Source organism: Colletes latitarsis, chromosome 1, assembly GCF_051014445.1.
Source record: "Colletes latitarsis isolate SP2378_abdomen chromosome 1, iyColLati1, whole genome shotgun sequence".
Classification (NCBI taxonomy): domain Eukaryota; kingdom Metazoa; phylum Arthropoda; class Insecta; order Hymenoptera; family Colletidae; genus Colletes; species Colletes latitarsis.
Genome location: NC_135134.1, coordinates 49,461,198 through 49,480,445, shown reverse-complemented (window position 1 = coordinate 49,480,445; position 19,248 = coordinate 49,461,198). Strand labels below are relative to the sequence as shown.

At 37.3% G+C, this 19,248-nt stretch overlaps 1 protein-coding gene across 3 annotated transcripts in view; it reads left to right on the top strand.

Moving 5' to 3' along the window:
- Positions 1 to 11,583, top strand: part of LOC143351949 (protein fem-1 homolog C) — a 32,933-nt gene extending 21,350 nt beyond the window's left edge. Inside the window, exons 3-9 of one of the 3 annotated variants that reach the window (XM_076784069.1) lie at positions 6,454 to 6,613; positions 7,824 to 8,024; positions 8,107 to 8,358; positions 8,501 to 8,657; positions 9,006 to 9,438; positions 9,524 to 9,727; positions 9,849 to 11,583. In XM_076784069.1, the coding sequence (XP_076640184.1) occupies positions 6,454 to 6,613; positions 7,824 to 8,024; positions 8,107 to 8,358; positions 8,501 to 8,657; positions 9,006 to 9,438; positions 9,524 to 9,727; positions 9,849 to 10,244 (1,803 nt within the window). In that variant the 3' untranslated portion in view covers positions 10,245 to 11,583. The remainder of the gene's footprint in view (positions 1 to 6,453; positions 6,614 to 7,823; positions 8,025 to 8,106; positions 8,359 to 8,500; positions 8,658 to 9,005; positions 9,439 to 9,523; positions 9,728 to 9,848) is intronic. The other 2 variants (XM_076784089.1, XM_076784079.1) reach the window with 2 other exon arrangements.
- The last annotated feature ends 7,665 nt before the right edge of the window (positions 11,584 to 19,248 follow it).

The following is a 19,248-nucleotide window of genomic DNA, read 5'->3' as shown; positions in this document are numbered from 1 at the left end:
ACGACAAGCACTATGCGCGTCCAGACTTCCGATTGGTAGATTGCGATCGATGACGCGTATTCTACAAATCGGTAGTCGGAACGTGCCTCTTTCGTTGAATTCGTGTCGAAATTTTTATTATTTACGTCTGAAAAAACGAATACCTGAATCGCAAAATGCTACAGGGTTTCTCGATTTCTTTTGTCTCGACGAATATATTCTCTCGTGGAAAAGAAAGGAATATTCTTTGCTTCTTTGCATATCAATCGACATTCCTGAGCAGATAGCACAATAATACAGAATTTAAAAAGACACTTTTGTATATAATCACTGTCTTTATTATATTATAAGAAAAACTATGTATCGTCACATTTCTAATAGCAGTAATCTTCGCGTTTGAAGAATTCCTTTTCTATCGTTCAATTTTTTTCAGACAAATTTGTCTCCCCGGGTTTCATAGTTTCGAAGATAGCTAGGCTGACGGTAATTATTAAATTATACTTGTATCTGACTCGATACGCTTGCTGTCGTCGAATGTACTACCGAAATAGAAACTCTGATCCATGTTTTAAGGCGCATTCGCATTCAAGCAACGTGCGACCTCAGCGTTCGTTGCCTACGGAAAAATAAACTCTCTCGACTCCCACCGCCTTTCTTGCTTTCTTTGGATTTATTTTTCGCCATTTCCGAAGAAGCCACGTATTCCTCTGCACAAGATGTGCATGTTTATTTACGTCGCGTCTCACGATCAGGAAGAGCGCAATAGATTATCGTGATTCCATATTCCTCGACAATCGCCGCGATTATTGCTAATTATCATGCTAATAGGTTGGAGCGACCATCTCAAGGTCAATGTACTTAAAAAATGGTGGCGAGTTAAACAGTACTTGCGTTCAAGGATGATCAGTACACGAAGGGAAGTACGAACCTCTACTTTGTGCCAGAACTAAAAGTGTTTGTAATTTAGACAAGCTGTACGAAACCGTTAAGAAAAAGCAGTTATTGAAAAGTGAGAAGTATTTTATCGTCGAAGCAAACGGAGTACAGGAAAAGTAAGTATGGAAATCGATGAGAAAATATTTTGAGAAGAGTAAAAATTAACAAAGTATCAGGGATGATACATGGATCAACATCATTATCGAGAAAGTGTGAGCGTGGATTAGTATAGCGGTTCTGCTTTTATGTGGTTTTAGTGGCAAGTCGCGTTCCGTGCCGTGTATGAAGAATTTCTAAAACATCTTATTATTCGTGACAGGACCACAGGATACGGATTATATTTTGGGCAGCAGAAATACCGTTTCATGCAAATGATTGTTTTCAAACCGTGCATATACACGAGGGTCATTCGATAAGTAGACAAACGCTCTGTTTTGGATAGTATTAAAACGAGGATCCTTATGCTTTTAGAGTTATCAGCAAAGATCTCAAAGGTTGATTTTATAGTCTGACCTCTAGTAAGCAAAAATTTATAAATATAATTTTAGACCATTAAAAGAGAAATATGAATTCGGCATAAATTTTATTCATTTAAACATAATTTGACTTGCAACGGAATAAAATAAAATGGTTGGCGAGTCGTACATTATATTTTATAAATATCAAGCTCTTGCAAAGACAAGTTTCGTACAAACAAGCAATTATATTGTCAACTCTTACTGTCGTGACTCTATATTTGAACATCGTGATATGTTTACCGACCAGGTGGCTCAATTTCAACCTGAACAAGTTTGGAAAACTCGAGCAACGACAAAAGCATTATTTCTTTAAGATATTTGCCGGTAATAATAACAGTAGACGTCGATTACTTTCTAAATTGCTGTTGTGCTAAGACTCGCCACGTCGTACGATTGTAGACATTATCGACATGATTCACAATTATTCTGCAATACCAACGTAATTTTGCTGGGTCGAGAATCGTCCGGGCAAGGTGTAATGGACCGAGAAGCAATTACAACCGACGTAATTTTCTGGGATTCGAAATGTCGCACCGTTGCTGCAATCGTTGTACGTTTGAATGTTTTTTCTCGTCGCGCGTGAAAGTTACACTTTCCTGTATAGAGATACAGAATAATGTCACCGAGTTGCAGACGGGTTGATAAAAATATCAAATCTCGATAGCCCACAGTGGAAACGAAAACGTTCTTAACGTACAGCACGTTAGAAATAATATCGTAACGATTGGGACCGTTGGGACGACGAATGAAAAATGTATTTTGTAAGATACTTTCGTAAGAATGAGAGGTGGTCGTAAACATCCCGTGGGCGGAATTATCCAACCACGCCAGATATAATAGAAATCATAAAATTGTCTTCTCGTAAGAGTTCGTTTCGTAAAGAGATTTCTTTTTGCAAATTTTCGGACGATAAGTGTTGAACGTCCCAACCATGATATTCTGCGATGTTTTCATTCAGTAAAAACGTGTGTGGGCTTGTTATTCGTACATGTACGCGAATGCAAAATGTGCCCAAGGATAAACGGAGAGAAAAAAATAATACTGTTCGGCGAGTTACAAATAATCGAGATTGCAATCTGACGAGGAGAAGAGACACGTACTTATGGGTTATATATTATATCTGCATACTTTCAAGAAAAGGTCTTGCTTTTTTCATTGACATTATAACCATGAAACGTCGGTCGCGTCTCAAGCGTTTATCGAATTTTAACGAGTGCAGCATACGCAACAGCGAAAAATCGTCCAAATTCTAATGAGAGCATATTTATAGTCTGGAACGTGTATTTTTATTTTACTGATTTATAATCGCGAATGTATCGAAAGAAAAGATTTAAGAATTCCTCTGAGAAACAAAGTATACGAATGGAACATGAACAGTTTACGTCAAGTTGGTCAATCGTACTCGGAAATTTAATTTTACTTCTTATAAGACATTACAAATGAATTTAATGTTCGGTGTTTGGCAATTAATTTATATTTGCCATTAACGGTTTCTGATATTGCATTCTACGATGAAAATAAAATTTGTATAACGAAGTGCTAGCAATCTATTTATTTGGAAATTTCACGTTCCATAAATCTTCTAATAGCACAGTCGTATATAAAATATAATCCATTTATAATCTGATATCTAAGTTATAGTTATTACTGCGCGTACCAAATAATATATTTCTAACCTCTCTTCCTGCGGACACCGTTTATTTTACATCGTAAAGGGAACGGTCGTAAAATCTAAAAGCCAGAAGTCATAAAATCCAGTTGTAACGTTGACGTTGGTACCGATATTGTGATTAACGATGAAGTGTACCGACATATGCCCTATTTTCACATAGAAAACACAAAACATGCATAGTGGACTTTCAGTCGAAGATGGCTGTTAGTAAAATGGCAGGAAACTAAATGTCCATCAAACCGGGCAACGCGTAAAAACATCAAAGAAAGAGTAGAACTCGCATCGAAGAACGAGGGCGTCCCTGAGATAAGGAACAGCCTGTCAGTTCCTTCTCGACGAGATATTTCGATGACCAATGGCGATAGGTTCCTTCATTTAGTACAATAGTCGTCATCCTTGAAGAGTACAGGAACTACCGTGCGAATCGTACAATTTTTTTGCGAGATACTCCTTGAAATCTTATAATTGGTATGTTAAAAAGAACGTAACAAACTGATTAAAAAAGGAGATACTTCTTTCAAACGAACATCCTTCCATTTTATATCTATATAAAACTTCTTTTCGTCTCTGTAAGTCTGCTCTTATATTAAAAAATGACGAAATTTATACGTAGTTTGATGTTTATTATTAGGGACAAAAGATCAGTTTACAGATCACTTATGTTTTTAAGAAAATAATTATTTTAGTCTAACGAAACTACAACGCTACATGGATTTTTTAGTTTTTACAGTAAAGACTCGGTGCCCCCATTGTTTCTTGTTTTCTTCCAAAGTCGTAACTTTATCGCATTAACAAGCATCGCCGGTAGGAAGACCAATTACATTGTGCACCGTTAACAGAAAGAAAACGTGTTCGATCTTTTACGAGGGAAACGACCGTGTTTCGTTCCCGTTACCTACATTCTCTCGCCACGCGGAGATTCAAAAAGTAAGTGGGCTGGCCCACGGAAAAGAAAATCGGTCAACCGGGTAACGGAATGTGCTGTCCGTTTCAACGAGCATTACGTGCGCGCGAGACGTCCTAAATGGAGAAGGATGGAATGGAAGAACGGTCGGTAGGAGGCTGAGCGAGGCGTGGACCCGAGAAAAATGCCAACGGAAGAGGGGATCGACGAAGAAAGAAGGGGACAAGGTGTTAAACGGCGAAAAATATGGAAGAAATGCGAGGCTTCTTGGGCCTACCTTCCTCCACTTCTTTCTCCCCCCACGCCAACCGAGGGACACAACGACGTTTTGTCCATTCACCGTTCTTGGTCGTGGGCCCAATGTCACCCACCGATTTATTCGTTTAACGGGACCCACACGTCCGATGGTGGAGGAGACACCGATCATTTCACCGGGAACCAATCGGTTAGGGGTTTCGTGCCTCGGTCAGTCGAAGAGCACGCCGTTGCCCGTGAGGATTGATTTTTCGAATCGAATCGTCGCCCAATTTGTCGCGCCGTTCCTTTTTTATCCGCGAAACCGATCGACTCAAAGTTTCACACCGATCAGTATCGTTTCGCCGCGAACCTCGAGGCACAGGAAACCGAGATCCGGTGATTCGTTTCCACCGGTGCACTTCTGAGTTCATCTGGAATTTACTTGAAGGACGTGTGTCGCAAGAATCCTCTGCTAATGTGTACCTGGTTAGAATCGCTCAACCCACCACGTGGTTTAACATCGACTCTGCTCGGCGTCCGTGTACACGTTGCATGAAGCTTTTTCTTCGCGAACAATACTCGTTTCGTCAAGTGTTTACATTTTTCTTTTCCCTCCGCGGTACATATGCGAGATTGAAATCGCGATCGTGCACCGTATCGATTATAATGGTAACAAACGTCAGCCAATTCGCGACCTATCGTGCGACAACTGTACCCTTGTATCGATAGATTTCAGCGAAATTAGCTTTGTAGAAGGATTAACGAGAAGTCGTTGTCTGATCGAACGAGACCGAGAATAAAAATGCAGAAAGACGAACGGGAGTAGGAGATTAACCTCGATCAGGATTTCACAAAAAGACGATACGCGAACGAGCAGACATCGGCGAGAGGGAAGGGGAAAAGAACGAGCCGAACAAAAGCGTTCGAGTACGTAAAAGAGGAACAGCGGTTTTGGGAAGAGGCGAGTCTCGTCGAGCGCTGCGCGACTACGTAAGAGAGGACCAACGTATTTTACATACTTATTATTCTCCGAAAGAAGGATCCGACGGTGACGAGTGCCTTTCGCGGGAATTCGTTTATGTACAGTCGTGTCCGTGTCCAGTTAGCGAAGCATCGAGGTAGTGCAAGTGCCGTTATCGTTTTTTTCAGACACTTATAAAGTGCACCCTTGTCCATTTTACGAGTGCAGCCATCGTTAACCGGTTCAACACGGGTACTGTACTGTCGAACGTAAGTCAACCCGTACGAACGCGAACCCTATAATTTAATCGCGAACTTCAAATTCGAGATTTCGATGTAAAATGAATTTTAAAATAGGAACGATCAACTTACAGAGATTATAGTTCTCATGACATTTGAGTATTCGAATGCAGAAACGATCGGTTCTACTTCAAAACAAACTTTCCAAACGACTATACAACACGAGTAACGTGTATTATAGCTAATACTTAATGTGATAACGCGGAGATATTCTCGAGCTCGTTGAACTCATTCAAGCAATCTGCCTCTTCGGTTGCACACACACTCTTCAATCAATCTACATTCAACAATAATATTAATAATAAGAATTTTTAAAGCTATTCGAATCTAAGTTGAACTCCCTGATATTTCGTGCAGTATGAAACGATCGTTTGCGAAAGATTCGAATGCTGGATCGACTGGGACGAACAACGATCTGGTTTGTTTACCAGCCATATTTTTTCGTTCTACTCGAAGCGCGACTTGGAAGATTTCTACCACTCGTGTAGCTTGAATAATGTCACTGGGTCGTGACAGTAGGAAGCGATGCTCAGCTAATATTTAAGATTTCTCTCGATCTTCGTAGGATACAATTAAAAACTGATTTATAGCCTGCAATAGGCGGTATTGGTAAATGCAGTTTCACCAGCATCGAATCGTTTGATATTACGTAGAGTAATAACCTTTTATAGGTAATTAAATACAAGACGATTAAACGTAAGCTGCGATAACTGGTTGTTTACAAATCGTGCTATTAAAAGATAACAAAGAGTACCTGCACGACGTTTCGATTATTTCGAACGATCGACGCTATCTCCGTTAAAAGTCTAAAAATGCATTTATTGTAACTTTATAGAACCGCGAGAAACGGATTGGTAATAAAACTTTGAATAGGTCGAACCCAGAAAAAAGTGACCAAAAGATTTTTCGTACGAAACCTGTTTCACGTATAATTTTGTTGATTACAGGTGTTTCTGGGGCGTCGAGGAAAAGATGAGATAGAACGTTTAATCGGTATCAAAACTCACGGCGCTACACCGTTAGTCATGGCCTGTCGAAACGGACACTACGATGTAGCTGAATACCTCATCGAACAATGTGGGGCAGACATCGAGCAACCTGGGTCAGGTAAATTATCCGGTCTATCTGTCAACACGTTCACTACCACGAGTCACGTATTTGCAACGCGTAAATTGTGATGACGAATCAACGTTGTCACATATGTGATATTTTATATCCGTAAAAACTTTCGACCCTTGTCACATTTTGTGAAATACTGTATTCAAAATATTCAGTCGACCTATCAAATATATTTTATCAATTTAGTTCGATCGTCGAAATTGCAACAGCAACGAATGGCGAAATTGAAAATTTTCACCAATGTATTTTCGAAATCCAGTAGTCCTTGAAGATCGAACGATTGATATTTTCATTATTGCGTTTCTTTTTGCATTCGAAACAACGCTAGCAACCCGAATGCGTGCAACAAAAATCATAGAAGGCAGTGTTCATTATAAACACAGATTAGAAATCCGATAATTCTCGTAATCTCGTATGTTAACGTATAAGGGAAGTCCATTCGAGTAGAAATGTAGCACTAAGAGCTATTTTCCTCATAGACATCAGACAAACAATGTATTATTTTGTTTTAGAGAGTAATTAGTGCATTTCGTTAGCAGAGTTTGTATCGTTTACGATACCGAACTCCTAGTGTATATTCCTTGTTAGGACTAAGTCCCTAAACGAATTTATTCGAGAAATAAATTTCCAAAAAAATTGCTTCGAATTTATTCTTGAAAAGAACCTTAAAAAAAAAAGTGTGATGTCGTAATTCGCTCATGCTAAACTGCGAAAAGTTATCCTCTAGTTGCTTTAACATTCTCATTGCGAAATGACTATGACTTCCACCGTCGTGTATTCGATGTATTACAGATGATTTAAATATAGGATCTCACACTTGTGTGATTCATTGGTGTGTGCAATATCTGAAATAGTCCGAAGATAATTCTACAGAATTAGGAAATTATCGAAATTGGTAAAGCCAGGTTTGGAGCTCGAAGTTTCGGTCGTGCTTAGTTATTTATGACTTCCTGGCTATTCTTTCTACGTCCTGTCCCAAGGGGTGTGTTCGGGTCTGGTCAGTTTCTAGGTACAATTTAGCAATCGGGCCCGCATGGGTCTCAAAGTAGTTGCCTCTTCAGTGGTCTGTCTTCCTCTGTTTTTATCTTTTTTCTTGTGTCCTTTTCTGACTATACGAATCATTTGGTATCTTGATCGAAGGCTTTTTTTATATTTATAAATATTTGATATCTAATATCGTGTTTGTTTTGTCCAATAGTTGTGGTCGATGGCGAAACGATAGAAGGTGCTCCACCCCTATGGTGCGCTGCAGCTGCTGGCCATGCAGCATTGGTCAGACTGCTGGTGAAAAAAGGTGCCAACGTGAACTCGACCACCAAAACGAACTCCACACCCTTGCGTGCAGCTTGCTTCGACGGCCATTTAGATATTGTCAGATATTTGGTATTCCACGGGGCTGGTATGCATCTGTTTGCCTCAAGCAAAATATAAAGTGTTCTATGTAACGACACTCTATTAATCAACGCCTTGTTTGATTGTAGATATTGAGATGGCGAATCGTCACGGGCACACGAGTCTAATGATCGCCTGTTTCAAAGGTCACATTAGAATCGCCAGGTTTCTACTTCGACAGAGAGCAGACGTTAATCGACAATCCGCGAAAGGTAACACGGCGTTGCACGATTGCGCCGAAAGTGGATCCTTGGAAATCGTGAAGGTACTCATCCAGTATCATGCCCGGATGGACGTGGACTCCTACGGGATGACACCTCTCCTTGCGGCAGCAGTAACAGGTTAAAGCAGAATGTTCCACGCACAACCCTGAAGGTTCCCTTAAGACGATTACAATTAATGCTTATCCAAGTGTTTCGTTATCTGGACAAAGGAAACGCACTCGCCGGAAAAAGTATCGTCAACGCATTGTTTTTATTGCAGGTCATAAGCACATCGTGGAATACTTTATCAGTATACCGCATTTGGTCAGCCGGGAGGAATGCATAGACGCGTTGGAACTTTTGGGCGCCACTTACGTGGATAAAAAGAGAGATACGATCGGTGCGCTCGAACTTTGGAAACGTGCGATGGACGAACGGTATGTTAGCATTTTTATAAACGAACACAGTCGAATATAAATATATTCATTATCAGAAAGACCGCAGAATTAACCCAATTTATGCATACCCTTCTCATTATTGCACATTATTGCAATACAAAACAAACCAGTCCCACGGCCCCGGGATATGCAAAGAAGTGCAGCATTGTGTATTGTCTACAAAGTATCGTCAATATTCTGTTGTCAGATAGGAAATAAAGTAACCTCAGTGTATTAAAAAATATCACCTTCCAAAGTCCCGTATATGAACTGTCTACTGTACATCTTTTATTTACTGGTTTGTCGTTTACGCATTAAAAAAAAATAACAATTGATATTGGCTTTCAGATATCGACCCGATCGTCCGGTGGTATTAAAATCATCGCAATCATCCGCTATAGCTGCTTACAATTATACGCGAGAGATCTCCGACCCCGACGCGTTGGACGACTTGGTAACCGACCCGGACGAAGTGCGAATGCAAGCACTCGTAATCAGAGAACGAATATTAGGCCCTGCTCATCCCGACACTAGTTACTATATTCGCTACAGAGGAGCTGTTTACGCGGATAGCGGGGAGTTCAATCGTTGCATCGAACTGTGGAATTATGCCTTAGACATACAACAGAGTATGTTGGAGCCGCTCGATCCGATGACTCAGAGTTCGCTCACCAGTTTTACCCAGCTTTTTAGCTTAATGCTGTGGAGAGAGACGACAAGCACGGGGCGTAGAGTACCTCCAGTTCAAACGGAAGAACTTATTAGAGTGTTTAAGAAAGCTGTAAGTCCTGGAGCGTGAATTGCGCGAGGAATGTTCGTGTTTACTTCAACCGATGGGCGTGCGTAAAATGGATTTGTCGTTTCAGGTTTTAGAAGTGAAATTAGGAAAACAAATATTGGACAAAGCGCCGACCAGCGACCGTGAAATATATTTTAACAGAGTTCTCGTGATCACGTTACATCTGGCATGTTTATTAACGCGCGAAATACCAGAAGAGGGCACCGAGAAATATATCGCGCTACACAAAGCGATTTACGAATTAGTTCAAATAAATGCCAAAGGCAAAAATGTGAGTTACTCTTATGTATTATCAGCGAGCAACATTTTAAGCGTTAAGCGTCGTTAAGCGTCGTGAGAATGTAAAAATAAGTTGAGAGAATATTAATCGCCTTTCCGTGTTTTATTTTCAGGGTTGTGATGTATTGCAATTAATTCATAGTGGGGATACTTCGGTAAGCCACTCTTCCAAGTTCCCTTCTCCACATTTGGCAACGGCTCTTATAAAAGTTGGCGCCGATGTCACGGCAAGGGACAATGACGGAAATACAGCGCTACACCTGACCGCTCTATCGCGTTTTTGGCGGCTAGATCTTGCCATCACCCTCCTCGAGGCCGGTGCTCATATCGATACCGTGAATAACGAAGGTAAAACCTTCGAAACGTTGTTATACGATAAACGGCTTTACGATTTGGTAAATCCCGTAAAATACACTACGCTCGCCTGCTTGGCAGCCAGAGTGGTCAGAAGAACATATAGAATAGAAAATCTTCCAAAACATCTTCAAGCCTTTGTTCAAATGCATTAATGATATTGATTCTTGGTTACGGAGGTGATATGCTATCGTTTAAGATGCCACGAAAGAATTGAATTTGTTAACTAAAAAATGGAAGTGTCGACGGTAGAGTTCTGAGTCTTTTTGAAGAAGTAAACGAAAACTAGAATATATTTCTAAATGGGAAAGTATGAAACCTACCCTAAGAGAATTGCCATTATTATTCATGTGATAATACGATAAAAACAGTGCACTTAACATAGAATATGCTCTTGGACATTAACTGATCGTATAAGACTATGAAATTTTTCTTTAAACTGAAAAATTACTATTGTGATTCAATGTGAGAAATGTCTGATATTAATGTTGAACAATATACGACATTCGATCCTCGAAATAAGAAACCTATGGGAGTATTTACTGGCATCGATTACAATGGCTTAGAAATATTGATCAATGTGATTTTATTATTGTATACTTGGCATATAGCCATTCCCTTATACATAAACCCCATACAAGCCATAATACACACAATGCGTTTATAATATTTAGTTATAACATGAATGTATGTTAAATTGAAAAGATATGTAATCATAGAAAAAATTATTTTATTTTTAACGCTGTATAAAGAAATAAAATCAGCGATAAGATTGTGTACTACACATTTTTTTGCTACAGCATGAATAAGTGATTTGAATAAAAATAAGTGAGTGCTTTTGCGTGAGAAAGCAAAGAAAATGTGAATAATTAAACATTTTGTTAATGCCACAAAGTTTTCAATTACTATATAAGCATATGTGTTTTATTTTTAATAGATTCGCCAAGATATCATTAAAGTTGTTTTACTTAAAATGGTTTATTACATGATAGATTCGAAGTTATATGCATATTGGTTCATAATATATAACTTATGAACGATTCATTTACATCGATCCTTAAGTTTAATTTTATTTAAAATGTGATAAATATACATATAGATTATACGTATTATACAGAATTATTATTATATATAGCCATAAGAATGATGATACACGAGGTATTCAAGTAAGGTGCTTTTTTTGAGAACAGTTAAATACTTGCACTTGAAACTAATTATTACGACTGTAAAAGTTTAAATAAATCGGGTAGTGTTTATAGTTTCATTAATAATTATTGACGCAACTTAATAATTTTGTACTATTTGAACACATTTTTGTTGCAGCAAGTGTATTCTACACACTGCTATAGTTTTACACAAAAGCTATGATTCTCTGCAAAAAAAGTATCTTACGTTCAAATTCACCCAATTTAACTGTTTTATAATGTAAAGAGTCTGGAAATACAGGTGTGATTAATAATATAAGGAAATGTTTATTTATTTTTATTTGGTAATATAAGATCATTGTTCCGCAAAACATAGAACTCAATTACCTTATGATTTGGCAAGATATTCTTTCTAAAAGTTGCGCAAAAACTTTCTTTGAAGTCTTTCTTTTAGTCCCTGTTAAAAACTTATTAATATATCCAAACTTTGTGCATTACTACGTATGCCATACATATATACTGAAAACTTTGTTTTTAAACATGCCTTATAGTTCTTTTCTTTGGGCAATGAGAATTTAGATAAAAAATTCAACTATAGTCCAAGTAGACGGACAAGATAGACGGTTTAATTAATTAAAGCAGTTGCAATCTAATCGGTTAATTTCATTTCTCCTAAAACTACATCCATAAAGTAACTCAAAGTTGTACCCCAATTCCTCTATAACCTAATCTATAAATACTATTTTGTTCCTGCATAAATATAAATATGTAGTGGTTTGTCTCGTTCATTTGATAAATTAAACTGAATGGTAACATGTCTGATACAAAAATGCTGACTGAAAACCATTAATACATTTAACTGCTGATTTTATTAGTGATATATTTAACAATTCTAAATTATGAGTCATGTATGTCTAATAAAATTACGAATATTGCTATGCAATGAAAACGTATTGAGAATATATGAATTTTCGTTAATTTTGTGAAATTAAAAAAGATGTGTCCTAAATTAAAAAACGGAAGACGAATAGGACGTTATGAATAGTTCCACTGAATATAAAAAACTAAAAAAAAATATAATAGTCATGTTACCACTCACGGGTATGATTCATATCTGCGGTAAATGTATTCGCCAAAGATACAACTGGTCAACCGCGTCGCTTCAGACCTTTTTATCCTACGACGTGATCGAGGCCCATAGAAATAAAAATTTGCATACAACTTACCAATCGTTGAATACTGTTGCCTACTAGAAGTCATCATTGAAGTCAGCAACGAAGTCATGCAGAGGTTCTCTGGATCCGTAAGTACATTCTTTGCTCGTTGGCATCGCGAAATACTCCTCTTCAGTGGTGCACTGACTCTACTATCGCGATTCATGAAACAAAGAGAGCCCCGGTGCTCTGAACAGGATCGAAATGATAATTTACTAGAAACTACTATGCTTCGAAAAACAAGAAACTATACTGCGGAACAAACACTGATTCTACCGACCGCTTTGCGCGCGGTCATCAAAATTTCTGAAAAAAAAATCTGAAATCAGAAATATGAAATAATAAAGTAATCAAACAGATCTGTCTAATTATCGATTTAGTATTAAATTTAAGCGATAAAAAGACAAAAGTATGTAAACATATATAGGTTTATACTCACTTGGTATAACAAAGTTGATTTCACCGATATTCAATTTCGAATCCCTTCGATTCGATGTTTCGAAGCAATATGGCGTGGGTTGCATACCGGTGGCGTCCTTTCCAGACGAATTGCAGCAGCGAATCTCTGTAATAGAAATGAAACACTAATTACGATCAAATATATTAAAATAAATGTACCTATATCTTAAATAAGCATAAACTGAACACGATATATGCTCTATGATATGGTATTTTCGTATACAGATACGATAATTGATGTCGATTAGATGTGTAAGAAAAAGCACGAGACTGACTACTATTTTCGCAATTCCGGCTGACTTTGTAGGAGAAACGTGTTAATATTACATGAAAGCACAGACAGAGAGGGCCGGAGAGTACTATCAGCGATTAGAAACGTTTAGATTATAATAAGTAAAAAGTACCTATCTCATTAGAAGAAAAGATGTCAATGCGTCTCATCACGCTACTTTCCAAAGAACGAACTGACGAACAGGACCGGACACGTTAACCGCGCAAATTAATAGGCGGGCAGTGGGGTGAGGCACGTAGTCACATTTCGATTCTCGATCTGTATCTTCGAAGGAAAAGTTAAACCTTATATTTTGAATAACTGAATATAAATAAAGTAAATACAGAAAATAAATAAAATAATTACAGAATAATACCGGATTAGCAATTAATTAATGATTTATTATCGATATACTCTTGTGACGTCACGATGCGAAGCAGCCAATCAGTGGCGCTGCTTGACCATCGAATTACAACCTGTTGTGTGATACATAAGTAACTAGATCAATTTAAATATATTAATTTTAACCATAGAAACATATAATGTGTAAATATTAACTTTCAATCTAAATTTCAATGCGTTGCTCATCTAAATGTTCCTTTTGTGTATTGTATATTTTTTTGAATTATTTGTTTTAATTCTCACTAGATTTCCATACAAATCTGTTTCGATTCTGTGTCGATAATAGGGGATTTGACACAATAATGTTAATTTTAGTACAGGCATAGACGAAATGTGGAAGAGATGTCACCAGTAATATTTTTTCGCAACACACGGTTTAAGGGCACAGACAACGCGTAGTGCAGATGTGTAAAGCGATAGTTTTCGTGTCATATGGATAAAAAATCCGTGAGCCGAGCTCCAAGGTGAAGTCGAGAGGCAGACGTCCGAGAATATAAACACAACCTAACCGAGCGTTCAAAAGATAGCAAGCGTTTCAGATTACTTACTGATCCTGGAATACGAATGCTAGCAATGGTAAGAATAAAATTACTTTTGAAAAATATTGTAGAATACACAAGAAATGGGTACAGACGTGTAATAGGCTAGAACAGTATTCAGTGGGAGTCAGTGTCGTATAACGTAAAGTACAAACATCGTATACATATTTTTTGTCTGTTGTTGCATTTGCAAAATTTATATTAAAAGCACTGATTAAATCTCGGATTAAAAATTAATGTATTTACATATTATTGAGTACATATTTCTATCGATCTAGTTACGTGTCGTATAATATATCGATATTCGATGTTCGAGCAGCGCCACTGATTGGCTGCTTCGTATCGTGACGTCACAAGAGTATATCGATAATAAATCCTTAATTAATTGCTTGTCTGGTATTGTTCTGTAATTATTTTATTTATTTTCTGTATTTACTTTATTTATTTTCAGTTATTCAAAATATAAGGTTTAATTTTTCCTTCGAAGATACAGATCGAGAATCGAGACGTGACAACGTGCCTCCCCCCACTCCTCGCCTATTAATTCGCGCGGTTAACGTGTCCGATCCTGTTCGTCAGTTCGTTCTTTGGAAAGCGGCGTGATGAGACGCGTCGACATCTTTTCTTCTAATGAGATAGGTACTTTTTACTTATTATAATCTAAACGTTTCTAATCGCTGATAGTACTCTCCGGCACTCTCCGTCTGTGCTTTCATGTAATATTAACACGTTTCTCCTACAAAGTCAGCCGGAATCGCGAAAATAGTAGAGTCAGTCTCGCGCTTTTTCTTACATATCTAATCGACATCAATTATCGTATCTGTATATGAAAATACCATATCATAAAGCATATATCGTGTTCAATTTATGCTTATTTAAGATATAGGTACATTTATTTTAATATATTTGATCGTAATTAGTGTTTCATTTCTATTACAGAGATTCGCTGCTGCAATTCGTCTGGAAAGGACGCCACCGGTATGCAACCCACGCCATATTGCTTCGAAACATCGAATCGGAGGGATTCGAAATTGAATATCGGTGAAATCAACTTTGTTATACCAAGTGAGTATAAACCTATATATGTTTACATACTTTTGTCTTTTTATCGCTTAAATTTAATACTAAATCGATAATTAGACAGATCTTTTTGATTACTTTATTATTTCATATTTCTGATTTCAGATTTTTTTTTCAGAAATTTTGATGACCGCGTGCAAAGCGGTCGGTAGAATCAGTGTTTGTTCCGTAGTACATTTTCTTGTTTTTCGAAGCATAGTAGTTTTTAGTAGATTATCATTTCGATTCTGTTCAGAGCACCGGGGCTCTCTTTCTTTTATGAATCGCGATAGTAGAGTCAGTGCATCACTGAAGAGGAGTATTTGGCAATGCCAACGAGCAAAGAATGTAAGTATCTTCGTACTTTGTACCTAGCACGTTTAGAAAAAAATTGTTTCTTTCAAATTTTATTACATTAAATTATCAACATCAGCAGAAACTTTTTTATTAAAATTACAATTGTATAATGTAACAAATAGGGTGTTATATTTGCTGTTTCTTTTTACAGAACCTAACCTAGAGAACCTTTTGAATGACTTCGTTGCCGACTACGTTTCTGACTTCGGTGCTGACTTTGCTGATGACTCTTACTAACCAACATTGTTGCTCGGGTGTTTGCATTCTACAATTGGTGAGTCGCATGCTATCTTTTTTCCTCTGGTCCCCAATCACGTCGTAGGATAAAAAGGTCCGAATCGACGCGGGTGACCAGTTGTATCTTTGACGAATACAGTGACCGTGGGTATAAATCATACCCGTGAGTGGTAACATGACTATTACATTTTTTTAGGTTAGGTTAGGGTTTTCTTGTGCTTCGCGACTTTTAGTATGACAAATTAAAGCTCCATAGTACGATAAATTATTTTGCTTAATTAAATTATTTTACTAAATTAATTTCAGTTACTATAATAATGATTTTTGAATATTGATTGTTTTTTATGTTGTTCACGTCTCGCATTTAAATATAATGCGATGACTTTTTATCGAAGATACCAAAGTTTTTCCTTACTTATTGAAAAATATTCATGTACAAGAAAACATTTCGCGACGGGTCAATTCTTGAGTCAAGCATTAATATTTGCATCTTTAAAAAATACGCTTTGATAACAGAATTGCCCGAGGTTTGACTATTTTAATTAGTTTGCTTGAATAATTTATCTTAAATTTTCAAAGTGAATTATTTTATTGTACAGTCTTGATTACAGTCTTTTCTCTTAAATAATTCAATATTATTCAGAATAACTTTCTTTACTAATGATATTCTTCATTATTAATATATATTAAACTTTTGCTCTTCGTTTATGACAAATAGAAAATCCAGTAAAGGAAATAAAATAAGAAAGAATAAATAAATGCTATTTCGTTATACGTTAGTATTTACTATAACAATTTTTTCTAGTTCAGGATTTTCAGGTTGCCTTTCCGTGTTCATTGCCTAAACTCACCCAAGTGCCCAGGTGCTACTTGTGTGAGCGAAGGCAATGGACATGATGACTTAGTTTATAAAATTTTCTAATAATTTATATTTGCAACTGACATTGAGTTAGTGTATCGTGCACGACACAATTTTCACATGTGTGTGTTTGTGTGGTTAGGCTGTGGAATTGCGTCGTCTTAAAATTTCATTATAATTTACAAACAAAATTCCGTTTCACCTTATACATATTGTTTGCTAACTGGACAATTAGCTTTTTGATCTTAAACAGAATGAAGAAAATCGATTACGATCATTTATTCAACAGTATATTTTATCAAATATTCTAGTACATGAACATTATGTTTATAATATAAATACGCAATGGCCACTAGTCTTTGTCAGTTGATTTCAGTAAATGGTACGTACCTTAGAGTGTGAATGTTTGCAATGTTCGGGTGTCGGAGGAACCCCGGGGAATCCTCTCTAGTTTAGGCTCTCGCGCCCGGACATTATGTGTGAGAACCGTGGAGTGGTTGTTTGCGAGAATGCGTTTTGTAATTTTTTAAATATAGCGTTAGGTAGGTAGGTAGCTTAACTTTCTGGTATGTGTGTTAGTTGTAAGTAGGTAGGGTCAGGATAGAGCTGTTACAGATTTTATTTCCGTGGCAGACCTATTCCTGTAGTTCGATTTTAAGAGTCGAAACGTTAGCTGATCCAAACGGATTGTACTGTTTGTTTTGGTTTTACTTTTGATTCTTGGAATCGCGCGTCTTTACAGTCGCTCTTCGCGGTCGCGTTCTCTGTCGCGGTAGGTTCCCCGAAACGCTCGTCCCGCTCGAGGTTCAACGTACCTGTTCCGATAACAATTCGTAGCATTTTTAGAGGACTGCGTATCGCACGGAACCTTGAGCGTAGTATTAAGTTTCAGGCTTGGGCAGGACCGCCCGAAGAAAGAAAAGGCCTTGTGTCGAAGAGGCCCTGACAAATTGTCGCAAGAGTGGGCTGCAACAAATGGCTGTTCATCTTCATTTTCGAATGAGAATGGACAGTCATTCTTTGTTACTACTAATGTCACTGTATTCGTCTGTAATTGTAGTAGTAGTATTTGTTGTAGTAGTTGTAGTTTTTCAGATGGGCATCCGGGGTCATTAGTAAAATTAGCGTTGCGCATTATTTGATACGCGATTTTATTAGTGTCGCGAAATGTGAATATCAATCGTGTTTACTTTTTGGATAGCATTGTGAATATTATAAACTTATCGCAATAACTTTTAGCGTTGCGAATTGAATATTTTCGCGTTTGCTTACAGAGTAGTGTCGCGTATGAACACTGATCGTGGTTTGCATTAGAGTTGCGAAAAATGAATATTATTCACGTAGCTTGTCTAGATAATGATTATAATTAGTTTTATATTTAACTTTAGAGTTGCGAACGATAAGAATTTTTCGCGTTTTCTTTCAGAGTAGTGTTGCGTATAGTCACTGATCTCGGATTGCATTAGTGTTACGCAATGCGAATATTAATCGTGTTGCAAATTGTATAAATATTTATACGAAATACAGGGTGTTCGGCCACCCCTGGGAAAAATTTTAATGGGAGATTCTAGAGGCCAAAATAAGACGAAAATCAAGAATACCAATTTGTTGATGGAGGCTTCGTTAAAAAGTTATTAACAAATCAATTTAAAAATTTCAAATCGTTCTGGAAAAATTATTTTCGGTTGCGAGGGTCAATTACAATCATTTTTGGTGAATATACATGTCTTCGAAATCCTACCTACTTTCGAGAAAAAAATTCAGTATTGGCGGAACTTTAAACGTTAATAACTTCTTAATGAAGCCATCAACAAATTGGTATTCTTGATTTTCGTCTTATTTTGGCCTCTAGAATCCCCCATTAAAATTTTTCCCAGGGGTGGCCGAACACCATGTGTACGATATCGATTTATGTATAATTCTATCGATTGTATTTTTAATAATTTTCATACCTCGTCTGTGATGTTAGGTTCGTTCCAGACCGTCTCGATAGTTGCAACATCTACTTTTCATGATAATCCCTCCCTTCCCCATAGGCGGTACGATTCATTCGACTATACCGTATATTCGAAACAAAGCGATGTTGTACAACCTACGGTTGTAGGTTGTGACATAATTCATCCCGTATCCGTAACATATACAAAGCCTTCTCTGCATTACCATTGAGGTTTTGTTCACGCTTGTAATTTATTTCTGTTATTACAGAACGCCGTAAACCCTCTGCTAAATTCTGAGTTCTGCAGACACTATTGTCATTCATTCTATATTGTTCGTATTAAATGTTTACTACGTATTAGCTGTTACCCCTGATTTTGGTCTCGTTGAAATTCTTTCTTTCTTTCACATTTTAATTAGTCCGCCAAGTTGATTTCATTGTAAATTCATTCAAGTAACAAACCGTGATATCTGTAATTTTCTGTAACAATAGTTGTTTGGACCTTTCTGCTCGAATTTCATGAAATATCAAGATGTAAATACGTTGTCCTTGACACGATTGTCAAATGTCTGTCATAATATTCTAATAGAACAGATAGTGGAATAGGCACCATAATAGAGGAAAGCGACAATACGAGCTGTTGTTTAGGACTATAAACCTTCGTACTGCAGGAAACTGTTT